Source organism: Gadus macrocephalus, chromosome 6 (genome assembly GCF_031168955.1).
Source record: "Gadus macrocephalus chromosome 6, ASM3116895v1".
NCBI classification, from domain to species: domain Eukaryota; kingdom Metazoa; phylum Chordata; class Actinopteri; order Gadiformes; family Gadidae; genus Gadus; species Gadus macrocephalus.
In genome coordinates, this window is record NC_082387.1 from 25,537,792 (window position 1) to 25,552,490 (window position 14,699).

The 14,699-nt window shown below is 44.8% G+C and overlaps 1 protein-coding gene across 1 annotated transcript; it reads left to right on the top strand.

Moving 5' to 3' along the window:
• The first annotated feature begins 5,052 nt into the window (after positions 1-5,052).
• LOC132458854 (protein asteroid homolog 1-like) lies at positions 5,053-8,863 on the top strand. The gene is made up of 4 exons (XM_060053194.1): positions 5,053-6,377; positions 7,068-7,275; positions 7,716-7,860; positions 8,276-8,863. Exons 1-4 carry the CDS (start codon positions 5,115-5,117, stop codon positions 8,628-8,630), a joined length of 1,971 nt encoding a protein of 656 aa, XP_059909177.1. The 5' UTR covers positions 5,053-5,114; the 3' UTR covers positions 8,631-8,863.
• Positions 8,864-14,699: the final 5,836 nt, after the last annotated feature.

Here is a 14,699-nt window from a genome sequence, read left to right on the forward strand (position 1 = left end):
AGTACAACAATGACAACATTGCCAGCTCCAATCTCCCTGTTGACATCATCACACATTCTAACCAACAGTGTTTCACAGCTGTGATTAGGGCGGTATCCAGATTGGACCTCTGAGTAGAGACTATGTCTTGAGAGATGGACGTTGAGTTGGTTCAGCACAATTTTCTCAAGAATCTTTGAAATAGCAGAAAGGTTGGAGACTGGTCGATAATTGCTAAGGATGTTAACATCAGCATTGTCCTTCTTCAGAGTTGGTTTGATGACTGCTTTCTTCATGTCAGATGGAAAAGTTCCGGTCTTTAACGAGGAGTTGATGATGTGGAGTAGAACAGGCGTCAGCTAACAGCTGAGTTCATCAGCTGTTATCTCAGAGAAACTGTAAAATCTGCAGTCTTCATCAAGAGCAGGGTCTTTGTTGAGGGGTTGGTCTTTGTCAGTAGCAAAAGAGGGTTCCTCAGCTGCTGTAGGAGTTATACTCTTTTCCTTCTCTATACCATCCCGGATGGTAGTAACTTTGTCTGCGAAGAAATCTTTGAAATCTTCAGAAAGTTTAACGGGATCTTTGTAGTTTGGAAGGTCTTGAGCATCATGTCCAAGCAGTCTATTGAGCTTCTTGTAGAGTGTTTTAGTATCCCCTGAGGGGGATTTGAGAGAGGCATTGTGGTGAGCACATCTCTTGACTTCCTCGAAACAAGTGAACTCATCCCTAGCTCTAACATACTCCGATCTTGCAACACGCTGTTTCGGTCCTGGCGACTGTATTCTTCTTCTTTGCTCTTCCTCCAAGCACGTTCAGCCACTCTTCTTTTGCGCCTGAGAATGCGGAGGTCCAAGTCCAACCAGGGCATCGGGTTCTTCTTCATCTTCTTCTTGATGAAAGGGCAGTGCTTATCCATTAGCTGAGTCAGCACAGTGTTGTAGAGAATGACAGCATCGTCTGCTGGCATGTCTTCAGGGAAGTCCGCTAATTTTGAGTTACCGTATTGGTCCGAATATAAGACGACCCTGATTATTAGACGACCCCGACGACCCGATTTGCAGACCAGATTTGCAGAACAAAGAACTTCATTTTTTTTTCTTAATAACAATATTAAAAACACAGTGAATGAAACACTTGTTATATTAATGACAATAATAATAATGCCAGTAAAGGCCACGGCACTTTCAAGGCAAAATATGTAGGCCTACAGTATGATTCAAAATGAATATCAAGCAATAATCAAGCAACATTGTGAATATTTTTAAATAACAGAGAAAATACAGGCCACATATTAAACTAAACTTAACTAAAATTCGCCAAATTTCTCCTCCGATGTCTCTCTATCCCTCACACACATCCTCTGCCCCGCTGTGTTCGCTCTCGCTGTCATCGCTCCCCAGCTGCTCCGCTTCCAGCGGCTCCGCCCAAAGCGCGTTTTCTCTGACGTATTCAAAAACTCTCCGGTCAACCTCACTGAAACGGCCACTTTGAGGACCACGGTAGGATTTGCGCTGACTGTTGGCATCTTTGAGACGTTGTTTTGGTGCTCGCCATCTTCCTACGTTACACTCCGTGACCCCGAACTTCTTCTTTACGATCTTTATTCATTCATTTCATGGCAGCCGAACTGACAGCTGATAGGCCGACTGAAACCAGCTGATCGTATTTTATTCCTATAGGCTAATCCACATTTCAGTTGCAAAATCTACGGATAAATAATAACTATAACATTGATCATGGTAGGCCTATCGCAATTATAGTGCATTTCATTACCCTACACAAATAAACGAAAAATAGCCCAAATAAGTCTCTTCTCCATAATGCACACTTGCAGGCCTACATGATTCTTCTTTCCTAGACAACTTCAGATCATTAATAATACATTTTGAATATAAACATGTTTCCTCTTTCCTAGCCAATTATATCTATCTAATAATATAGTTATATAGTTATAATCATTCAGTAGTTAAGCTTTTTGAATCATTCGTTCACCAGTAGTTAAGCTTTTGATTCATTCGTTCAATCACTTAACTACTGGTGAACGAATGATTCAAAAAGCTTAACTACTGGTGAACAAATGGTTTGCGAAATAGAAACAACTCAGTATGATCAGGCCTGCCTTAACCTGCCATTGGGCCCTGGGGCTGAGAGGTTTCGTAGGCCCCCTGAGAGGGGATCTTACAATGAAGATGTGTAAATAGTTTTCCGACATTTTGCCGTTGTCGACGGGGGGGGGACGGGGGGGACGGGGGGGGTGAGGGGTGAGACGACTGTGGCTGTGGTGTCAAGGGGCCACTGGGCCCAGCTACCACTGGTGGCCCTCTTTTTTCTTGGCTCCTGATAGGCCTCTGATCTTTGTAAGCCCCAAACAAAAAATCACATTGTCTTGGGCCTTCGCCTAGAATGGCGCGGTAAAAGTGCTAAACCGCATGGAAACCGTACAGAATCCGTGCGGTTTGGCAGGAATTCCGTGCGTTTTTTGAATGACTAATAGCCGCGGCTATTAGTTATTCACTCCGGCTATTAGGTATGCAGAACGAGCCCCTCCCTCTTTTTTGCTTGACCACTAAGTTTGAAGGCTGTCTAACCAATCAGTGAAGAGAAATACCAGACTAAAGTAACGCATTGTCGAGAGCTGCAGTGCCTCCATGTTTCGCCGTAACATAAGGCTGTGTTGTCTTTACTAGTTTCACTACAATGTAATGACCACCACTAGCTAGTGGAAAATACATTTGTGTCTAGTATAGTGATATATTTTTTATATGTTAGGCTGTATATTGAGATGGCAGTGTGCGAAATACCCGTCAATATTCGGTGATGTCGTCATCCCCAGATTGTTCTCGATCTGCAGTAGCCAGCTAGGCCATAACATTACAATATTTCATGGATGCAAGCAAGCCAAGACAATCAATCTATATCTATAGCCTACATGACAACACACACACACACACACACACACTTTAAACACACTGGTAAAGCAACACTGACATAGGAGCGGCTCCTATGTCAGTGTTGCTTTACCAGTGTGTTTAAAGTGTGTGTGTGCCAAATGCCAATGCAAGTTGGGATGCACGTTAACAGGGGGGGTACTGTGTCATGGCAGTGTGTTTCCATGGCTGTCCTGACCAGGGGGTGTGGCTTTGGGGTCTGGGTGGGCGGTATCAGTTTAACAGTGGGGCCTCAAAAAGTCCAGCCCCAGTGTGCAGGGGTCCTGCACCTGCGCCACCCATACAGTGAGATCCACTGACAGACCTCCCACATTCAACGTCACCCTCCCCTTACCCAGCATAGGGGCCCGCTCACCAGTCACCGTCCTCAGCCGCACTGTAGTCCGCTCCAACCGGGTCCCCGCCGGAACTACATCTGGCCTCATCAGTGTTGCCGTGGAGCCCGTGTCCACAAGGGCAGTACGTGGGGCCCCGTGCATGGCGACGGGAACATGGCAGAAATACCCAGAATGAGTCCAACCCACCACCATCGTGGATTCTGTGTAATCGTCTGCTTCAGGGGGGAGTGGAGCCCCTCTCCCCCTCAGGGGGGAGAGGAGCCCCTCTCCCCCCTGTCTGTGCCGTCGGGCCCCTCCATCCTTTGCGTCAACAGCACGGGACACCGTGCCCGGGGCTCCGCACCGTCCCATCGATACGGGCCCCGGGCCGTTTCCCTGGTCTTTGGAATGCTCGGAGCACTGTCTGAGGAGATGGCCAGGCTGTCCGCATCCCCAGCCCACCAGGGGGCGATGGCGAGGCCGTGTGGCACTTGGCGGCGAGCGCATGGAGACAGCCCGTATTAGTTCGGTCATTTCAACCTGAAAGGCTGCTGGCTTTCAGGTGAATAACCATGGCAACCATAGAAAACGTTGCATTGGGCTTACAAAACATTCAGCTAACATTTACATTCACTGACTTAAGAATACGAAAATAGAATGCCCTGTTTATCGCTAGAAAGGTTATCAATGAGCATTTTAATGTCGAAAATATACACACACTGGGAGTGGCACCTTAGGTTTCACTTTCCTGACAAGATATTACATCGCACACAAACACACACACCAAACACACTATCTCTCTCACAGACGCACACACACACTCACTATCTCTCACATACACACACACATTATCTCTCTCTCACACACACGCAAACACACATACACACACACACACACATTTCACTTCAATTTATTGTATGTGACAAATAAAAACACTTGAACTTGAACTTGGCACGCACCACACACACACACACACACACCATCTCAGACATTTCCAGCGAAAACCCGCCCAAAAGTATAATGCCAGAAAAACGATTAATCATTTAAATCTGTAATGGCAAATACAGAAATACACACTTTAACACAACCTGATTATTAACTATGACGTTATGTGGTATACAAGGAACCTCTCATCTGTCTCCCTCAAACATATACTTCACAAGGTCTACGTAAAGAACACTGACTGCAGCAAAAACGGGTCTTCAATGAGATGACATTAATATACAATACACATAATAGACATGTAAAAGACCACAATTGGTGATCACAATTAACACCTGAATGCGACCGAATTGACACACACACACACGCACTCACTCCGTGAGCGCGCACGTTATAATTATGATTATTATAATGATGGATGTGATGTAGTCTTCGTGCTGCCCTACACATGGTGTCAAATGCTTATAGCTTCAGTGTCCTGGAAGCTACTATTTAAGAGCTACTTTTTGAGTGTAATTTGTTGGAATAACCATCCGCAATTAATGAGTGAAATTTGCTGTTAGTGAGATAATCTGTTTCGCTATAACACTTCAAGTTAAGTAGTGCAGTATTTATATATTTTTCGGAAATCTCACATAGCCTTGTCCAAAAAGTAGTCTGCCCGACGAGACTATGCACACTTTAATAGTCTTGTTGCATTTTCTGATAATGTGATCAATTGTTGATATAGCCACTCCCAGTGCAGGCGTTTGTATGTTTGCATGCCTGTGTGTGTTTGTGCATGTGTGTGTGTGTGTGTATGGGTGTGATAGTGTATAAAGAAGCTGGGATCCTCTCTGGGTAAGCCCAGTCTGCATATCACTTGACGTATCCAGTCACCATAGATAGGTAAAGATAGAACTCGAAAGATAGAACACCCCCACTCACCATGGGGGTGAAGTTCTTGTGGTCGCTGCTGGAGGACTACAGCCAGATCTACCAGGACATCCACTTCAGGGACAGCAAGCTGGTGGTGGACGGCACTAACCTGGCCTTATGCCTGTACTACAGGTCCAACCTGGACCAGAACCACGGCGGGGAGTACCTGGCCTATCAGGTCCAGGTCCAGGCTCTCTTCACGGCTCTAGGTGACTGTGGAATCAAACCGTACGTGGTGATGGACGGAGGCACGGGCGCCAGTGACATCAGACTTAACATCAGAGCGGACCGTCAAAGAGGCCTTCTCCGGAGTGCCCAGGACGCCGCTCTAACGGGCAGTAAGGCGGGCATCCTCCCCCCCATTACCACGACAGTGTTCGAACAGACCCTGAACGACATGAAGGTGCCGCTGGTCAGGTGCTTCGGAGAGGCCGACGGCCAGCTGGCTGCCCTGGCCAGAGAGTGGTGCTGCCCGGTGCTGTCTGAAGACACTGACTTCTACATCTACGACCTTCCAGAGGGGGTTCTTCCCCTCAGACACTTCCAGTGGGACTCATGGAAGACGAGACAGAACAGGAGTTACATCCCCTGCAAGCGATACACCACGGCCAGCTTCTGCACCTTCTTCAACATCGACCGCCGGCTCCTGCCCGTCTTCGCCTCGTTGGCCAAGAACAACAATGTCAACCTCAGAGAAATTAACTGGGTCCAATTCATTCCAGCGGGAAGACCTGCAAGTTGGATGTGGGTCGCCCGCCTGGAGGGCCTCCTGAGTTGGCTGGGAGCCAGGAAAGACCAGACAACAGAAGACATCTTGACAGCAGCGATGAAACTCCTACCAGACATGAGTCAACAGACGGAGGCACAGACGGAGGTGCAGACGGAGGTGCAGACGGCCATGCTGGAGTACCAGCTCCCCAGCTCCTCTCTGCGGGGGTTCTTCAGTGAGGGGACCGCACCGTCGCTGCCCGCTGAGATGTTGAGCTGGGCCCCAGAGTGGGTCCGTGTGTCCCTGGCCAGAGGAGACCTGGGGGCTGACGTGTTTGTGCACAGGCGGAAGATTCTCCGGAACCAGGTGGAGCACAGCGCGCTACAGAGCTCAAACCTTACCTCGAAGCACATCCGGCTGGTGTTGTACGGGCTGCTGCTGGGCCAGGAGGGGGGGAGTGAGGTGGAAGAGGTAGACCGGGTCGGTCTGGAGCTCATCAGTGTCAAGGTGCAACCGCTGGTCCAAGGAGCCGCTCAGAGGCTGAGGCTGGACTCTCTGCCCCAGGTAGGCCAACGGACTCATTCAGCTGGACGATCAATGGATATAATATATATAATAGATGGCAACAAGATTGATCAAAGATTTGTAATGGATGGATATAAGCTGGATAGCAGATATACATTAGACTGCTTTCATAGGCCTATTGAGCTCTGAAGAAGACGTTTTTTTCATTTATCTTTGTGTAATTTATGGTTGGGTTTATGTAGTAGACAATATACTGTTTTTTGTTTTCTGGCAACACGTATTAAATTTCAAAACCATCCAACTCCTCACTACAACTGATACTGTGATGTTATTTTAGCTCAACCTTGTTGAATAAATACTTACAACAACTAACCCTGCCTGATTTTTGCATCTTGCAGCAATGCTCCCTTGCAAAAATAGACTAGTTGAACCTGGCAAGCAGGTTCTCCTGTAAATACCAGTTAAATGAAGTGTGATGATGACACATCAACTCTCACATCAACTATTTATCAGGTTACTGGGTAACCCTATCAACCATGAGAACGGCATGTGGAACCAAGGTGCTGTTCGAAACACCATCCCAGAATAAACTGGAACCAGAGTGTGCAATACCAAAAATATATGCTTTATCGACTCAGGGAGATTTGTTTAGAAGAAGAAATAATCGTCACAAACTATGTACCTATGGAGGGAGTAATCTAATGTACATCTTATGTTCCCACTTCCCAGGCAGACCCCGCTGTGAGGCTGCAGGTGTGTCTGGAGACGCTGGGCGTGGAGGAAGAGACGCTGGAGGGAGTTCCGGCTCACCTGCGCCTCCCAGTGGCTGTGACCCGCTACTGGCTGAGGAGGGCCAGCCCTGAGCCGACGGTCCTCAAAGCTCTGCTGATGGTTATGGTCCAAGGAGAACTGAACCGACGGACAGGAGGGACAACAGGTAGGTAGCACTAGTTGTATTTCAAGTAAAGTCCCTTCCTCACTCACTCATTACTGTCATGAAATAGCTTGTAGTTCAGGCAAAAAGAGGAGACCACACAGAAGGTTAACTGAAGAATAGATTTAGCAACAATGATAACTACAAAGAAATAAAGATAAACAATGTGTCAGTCTTATTAGTGGTGTAGGCAGTGCATGGGTGGGTGTGAGTGGTGCAACGTAGGGTATCAGATCAATCAGTAGGCTCAGAGACAGTGAGATGGCCTAGGCAGCCAGCTTATATAAGTGAGGAGGAGCCTGATTGGTGTGCTGCAGATCCTGCTGCAACACCTGAGACACGCCTCCACAATCCCCTGCACCACAATCCCCTGCATAACCAACCAGAGCGAGGTCATCACAATTACTCCCTCCCCATGTGTGCAGGCTTATGTATGTGTGTAGGCTGGCAGGGATATACCAACCACATCTCTCAGCCTCCAGGTTTTGTCGTGGCTCACAGCCTCAACCAATGGCAGGCCTGCCTAAGGGACGCCTCCCAGCTCAACCTACTGCTCTGCAAGCCCCTCCCTGAACCCCACTTCGCCTGGTGAGACACCCAGAAAGTACAGTTTCCATAGCAACACCATCACCCAGACAGTACTGTTTCCATAGCAACACCATCACCCAGACAGTACTGTCTCCATAGTAACACCATCACCCAGTCAGTACTGTTTCCATAGTAGCACCATTTCCAAGAAGCACTGTTTCTATAGTTACACCATCATCTAGCCAGTACTTTTCCATAGTAAGCCAATCAGGCGGGCGCTTTTTGCATATTAAAACCGTAACTAGCCAGTAATGTTTCCATAGTTACACCATCATATGAAGCTGAAGTCATAAATAACATTAGATAATAGAAAAAAAAATCGACATTTGTGACAGATAAAGTTGAGGCTGGGGTCAACAGAATGTAGTTTTAAGATAAGATAAGTGCTTCATTAATCCCAGACGGGTTGGTCCAGGTTGTACCAGGGCAGGCTGGTGCACCGGCGGCAGAAGCAGCTCCAGGAGAGAGAGCCGGAGGTGGAAAATGCCAACTTCATCAGTCTGTACAGGAGGCTCCTGGGAGCCGTGACCCAGCCAGACCCCGGGGCCAACAGGAGAGCTGGGGGGCCTGAGGCCCAGCTGAGGGCCAGCATGGAGCACCTTCACCTCAACACCCAGGACGAGGAGGAGCTGGGTGGGGCTGCAGGCCTGGATCTGGGCTCTGATTGGCCGAGGGTGTCGGTTAGAACACGCTACAGAACCAAACACAGGAAGGACCGGTCCAGAAACCCAGAACTGGGGAGGAAGCAGGAGAGGGAGGGGTGGGGGTGAGAGGGAAGGGGGGGCTGATGAGGACCTGTGTTGGGGTATATTGTTGATATATTGTTGATTCTCTTACTTATGACAAATGTACTGATTGTAAGTCACTTTGGAAAAAAATCGTCAGCTAAATCCCCTAAATGTAAATGTAATCGTAATGCCAATATGCGAGGAGAGTTGAGAACGGGATGAGATCATTTGACTAATTTATTTAACTTCATATAAAACCAAACCAAATAAGAAAAATTTTCCATCGACTGTATTGATTATTATCTTACTTTTAGTTATTATCTTGCTGCCTGGTCCAAGAAACAGCACAACGTCACGTATGTCATGGTTCTGTCTTTTTAAGAAATTTTTCGACATTATAATGCACTTTGATAACCTTTCTAGCGATTAACAGGCATTCTATTTTCGTCATGGTTACGGAGAGAGTGTACTGTAGCATGTGAAATTAGCGGACATGGCAGCTTCAGTTGTTCAACCATATATGTTCAAACCTGAATCGGATCCTGAAGGAGAGGAGGCTCCTGCAGAACCTCAGACTCAGAGAATTCAGCAGGATGCTTCTGAATGGTTAGTCAAAGAAAAACTTTCTATTTTCTAAGGAACTTTTCAACGTAATTGTCTGAATTTCCCGTATAAGTTAGACGCTAGCTTCTGGCACTAGATACATAGAAGACATTAGGGTTGCCGCGGTGTGGACATTTTCACACGAGTAGCCTAATACACTCACGTCAACACCGGTATTACCGAGTATACACGGTAGGCCTATAAACTTTGAAACTAGGTCAACCGCCATCTTCTCCGTCAACTCCGTCAGCATATAAATTGTTACTCCTCAACACATAGGCCTACACTTGCAAACACTGACTTATACGTGCTATGTCCCTGTTATGCGTTGTGTGTAAATGTAACGTGCGATGTGCCTTGTCCCTGTCCCTTGTACTCGGAGGGTTATGGGCATCCTCAGAGACAGCACAAACCCTGGACACTGCCTCTTCACTCTCATGCCCTCAGGAAGACGATACAGGACACTGCCCGCCCGCACTACAAGACTGCTGGACAGTTTCTATCATGGAGCTGTGACACTGCTAAACTCCACTCCCACTCTATTGCCACACTGATACTCCCCATCTCATCTCATACACACATGATTGCACTATTGCACTTCAGGACTTGGACTTTTTAAAACATTCTATTTATACACGTATTTTATTTATGTGTGTATATATATATATGTATATATATAATATATATGTATGTTTGTGTATGTGTATGTGTGTATATATATATATATATATATATATATATATATATATATATATATATATATATATTTATATATTGCTGATACTCATTTATTTATTTTTTATTTATTTTATTTATAGAACTGTGCAACTGGAGGAGGACTGCTCCAAACAAAATTTCGTTGTCTTGTACAATGACAATAAAGATTATTATATTCTGTATGTTATATGTGCTGCAGAACAGGAACCTGCTGGAAATCAGTTATTTTACTGAGACAGGCCCGTTTTATATTGTAACTTTGTTACTTCTAAATCTTTCCTGCATAATAAATAAAAAGAAGAAAGAACTCTCCTCTCACACTCTGTGACAGTGTCTGAATCGCTGTCTGATCAATACTTCATTCACTGCCTCTTCCGTGTTCATTAGAATATTATGAATAGTCTGCGTTGGGTTCAGATGCTTGAATCAGACGATTGCAGGGAGAGACCCTGTGATTCAGTATGCATGGTAAGGTGCTCTTGGAAAATATGTGTCATAGTAGTAGTGCAAACGAAATAAAAATAAGTATGTAGTAGCCATCTTTAGAAGCTAGGCGATTATATTGTTAGCCTATTGAATTTACACTAGTTATAACTAGTTTCACAAAACGTGAAATTATGTCAACCAGATGTGTTTGGGTTGTAAACTTGAGAATGCCTAAAGCTACTGGACATTCGCCTCAGGCTAGGAAAATGTGGCCATCTAGAGCACGCACCAATCTCAGACGTGGGAGCTATTATTGGTTGCAAATACTGGTATGCCAGGTTTATTTATTTAGCATTATACATGCATTTATTTGTATTTGTTTGTATAGGTGCACATGTGGAAATTGTGCCACAATGCAGTCAGAGCCTGAGAACGTATGCTGTCAGGAGGTGCCTCAGGTAACATTAGCAGCTACCTAACCCTTACCCACACTTATGTTTGCAGTGCGTGATTTCTGATAACATGCCACTGCAGATTCTCACCTTATGTTATCCATAATAGGTTACAAGACGGCTGGATGAAAGGCCTCCCTGTATGATAGACCATCCAGGTGTAGAACTGGTTTGTCTAAATGGGTTCTCGCTGCAGAACGCATTCAACATCTACAGAGCTGACTACGGTCCTTTGCGACTACGGGGGATAGAGCAGTGAGTTTTACCTATAATAACCTACTTGACTGTTCATACACAATAAACTAAATAAAGTCAGCCAATGCCACAATTTCACATCATATTTTAACATATAGCCAATTTTTTCATAAGCAGATACTGCATATTACGCATTAATTCACATAAAACATTGTACAGATACATTAAACATTTGTTGAATACAGTAATGAATATTTGTGCATCTTAATACAGTATAAGTGAAGAATTCACTGAATTCAATGAGAAAATGTGAACACAGACGTTGACATTGTAGAACCTGTTGACTAACAATGTTACTTTTTCTCAGTCGTTACAGGTATTTAGCCTATAGAAATTTTGTGAGCTGGTGCTGGGGCTTCCTTGGGCGGAAGATACAGGTTTTTATCCCATCATGCGTTGTTCTTCGTATACACCAGGAGTTTCCGGACGCCCATGGAAGATACGGAGGCTTCAAACCACCCTCCCTTGATTGAATCTGGAGACGTAGCTGGCGATGACCTCCTCCTTGTCTGGATGCTCATATTCTGAAGACAGTTCCGGCGGGATGTTTATCTTCAGAATCTCTGCTCTGTACGATGCTGGGTCGACAAATACCTTCTCCCTGATCATGTCCATCAAATCATTCACATACTCTGTGCAATACACACAAAAGGGAATCACTATTTACTAGATTATTCAACCACCGTTCATGCATTGACATTTTGCACTTTGAATATTTGGTATATTTTCAGGTATTTATGTGCATTTATTTGTTTATTTATTGTGATGGAAGTACCCGAGTTGCAGTACTTTGTCTCATGTTCAATATAAATGTTTATTTTCTGAGTAAAAAAAAAAGTTGACACTTACGGAATGTCGCCTCAGTCTTCACTGGTTTGGCTCTGCACTCTCCCTTCCTGGCCTTAGGAGAGGTCAGTCTGAACATAAGATCCCCTGATGACGTAGTGGCTTGTCCTCTATCAGAATTCTCATTGTAATGCGGTGCAGCCAGGTAGAGTCTATGACATTAAAAAGAAAAATCAAACATGAAGATATTTGCAAGAAATGGGAAAATGTTCACAACAAGTAATCTCAGCTTAATTCACCTGCACAGCATTCCTAGAAATGGATCACGGCGTGGAATGCCTCCAAAGAGGACGTCTGGTGGTGGGGACTGAGCTTTGCTATATCCCTCAGGACTGTCTTCTTGGTCAGCGCCTTCTCCAGCTTGTAGAATGCAGGAGTTGCTGAAAGACAAAAATATCATACGTTATATCCTACTTATCGGTAGGTATCCTACTTATTGGTTGTGCCAAAGTCCTTGAAGAACACAGTAGCCTGGACAGCTGTAACAAAAAGTATACATTTATGATAGCAGGGCATTCTATGGAATAAAACATGGCTGCACTGTTACAGTATAAACACTACCAACCTTCACTTCTGTAAAGTGAATGAAGAGTCTTCAAAGAGAGTTGTGTGCCAACATGGTGTCTCTGAGGTGGCTCAGTATTGCAGCCAATATCCCTTGTAGCAGGTAACTCCGATGATGCATGATGCTCTGAGGCCAATCGGAAAAAAAGATGTCAACCTTATCCTGCATGTATAGCTCTGTGTCGTTTAAATATCTAGCATAACTATAATATACAAATTATATTCACCGTGTAATATATAATTACTATTCACATTAAAATGAATTGTATACATTCTCCCTGTACCTTTAGATACCTCCCTTCCTCTCTCTGGATGGGAGCTTCATTGGTATTTGAATTGCCATTGTAGCCACGAAATCTGATACTCAGGCCATGTCTATCGAATGACCTCTTTGTTATGTAGATTCCGTTAACTGTCTTGCAGTCTGAACGATGGTCACTCCAACTCCCCTATGTCACCTTTGCATTAACTACCCACAATGCAAACGTTTCCCTATAAAAATCTCGTTCACCCATTGACTCACTGAATGTATCCATGGTAGCTTTGCAGCATGTGCTCTCTCCCTAGCCTTTCATCGTTTTCAACGGAAAAACTCACGCCACAACACGCACAAGTTCATGCTAATCTACTAAAGAAGCACACAGCTGATTATTTGTATACTTACATGTCCCTCGTCTGCAGGTATTCCACGCAAAGAAGTTGGAGAAACAGTCAGTCGTAAAGTGGTTACAGCGCAGACCCACAGGTTTTTGCCACCTGTAGCCGGGACTTCGCCTTCAAAAATGAAATCAATCCACTTCGCTCTTTCGTCCTCTGGGACACGATGGAGGGATTTGTGGACGTCCATACAGCCAACAACAGAACACCTCTTGTGAATCCTCGACATGATGAATTGAATCCAAACATGCAACACAATAGGCCGCATCTTACTTATACTCTGATTGAAGGGAGGTGGGGAAGTGGGAGGTCATATTCAAATGAGCGCCCCTTCCTACGTAGGAACGGGCGCTGAAACTGACTCGCTCGTTTGGTAGCTTGAGGCGGGCTGCTTCCAGAAATGTGTATCTTACTCAAAAAATCATATACAGACTTTTTCAAAGTTTGTATGCGTGTGGGAGCACCATATACCCACAACACCACCCCAAATCCCAGGAAAAGTTCTGTTTTCATAATATGTCCTCTTTAACAGCCAGTCCGAATTAAAACATCTGTATGGATTACTTTAGATCTGTACGATGAGTCGCTGACGTGTCATTCTAAACAATCTAAACAATCCAAGCAAGCCATCAATATGTGTATTCCATTGTCTTACCCTTCAGCATCTGCAGAGCTGCACCACTCCTGGTCTTCCCTCCACCTACAGCTTCCAGCGCCAGTCCTGAATTTGACGAACACTGTAGAACACTGATCTTGAAATTAAATGTTCAGGGCCCAACCCTACCCCTGAACAAAAATAAACCAAGACATTTCTTTCATGGTCCACTGTTCATAAATAATTTGTAATGCTTAAATTCCTTGGAAATAAGTAATATGAAAGACAGCATGAGGCACATCTAGCAAGATGGTTATGGTACAGTGAGAACCTGATGTTTTTATAGAGCAAACCATTTAACTCAAGTAAATTGCCATAGAAAGTGATAAACATTACTTGCCTCCTTTGCTGATGTTCGTACATATCTTGGAATGGACTTTGTGAAATTTGACAAGATGTTGAAATGTAAAATGTGCAGTACTACGAATCTGAATTTGCCGGTGAAGGTGTTTAGGGTTGCCAAATTGAATTCTAAAAAGACAGTCAATGTCAATTTTCTGCAAAGTTCAAAGAACAAATGCGGTGGAAAAACGGCAAACACGGTTGTAACGCTGCAAACAGATTGAGCAGCTCCAACAATGTTGCGTTGGAGCAAACTGCCATCCAAGCTACATTTAGGGCATTTAGCAGAGGCTTCTATCCAAAGCGACTTACATAAGTAAGTCGCAATTTCCCTCAGTACAATTGACATAAGAAGCGAAACAATAAATCGCTGTCGATACAGTAAAGTTGTTCATAGGACCAAGTGCAAGTACTAACAATCGCTAGGCTAACCCATTCCCCGTATACAGCAGTGATAGCTAGCTAATGAAGATGCTAGACGAAGTACTATGAATAAATACAACATACAGGTTAGCTACCAGGTGAACGCTCCCAACACAGATGCGTTGGAGCAAACTACATTTCAAGCAACCAGGTGAAACGCTCCCAACACCG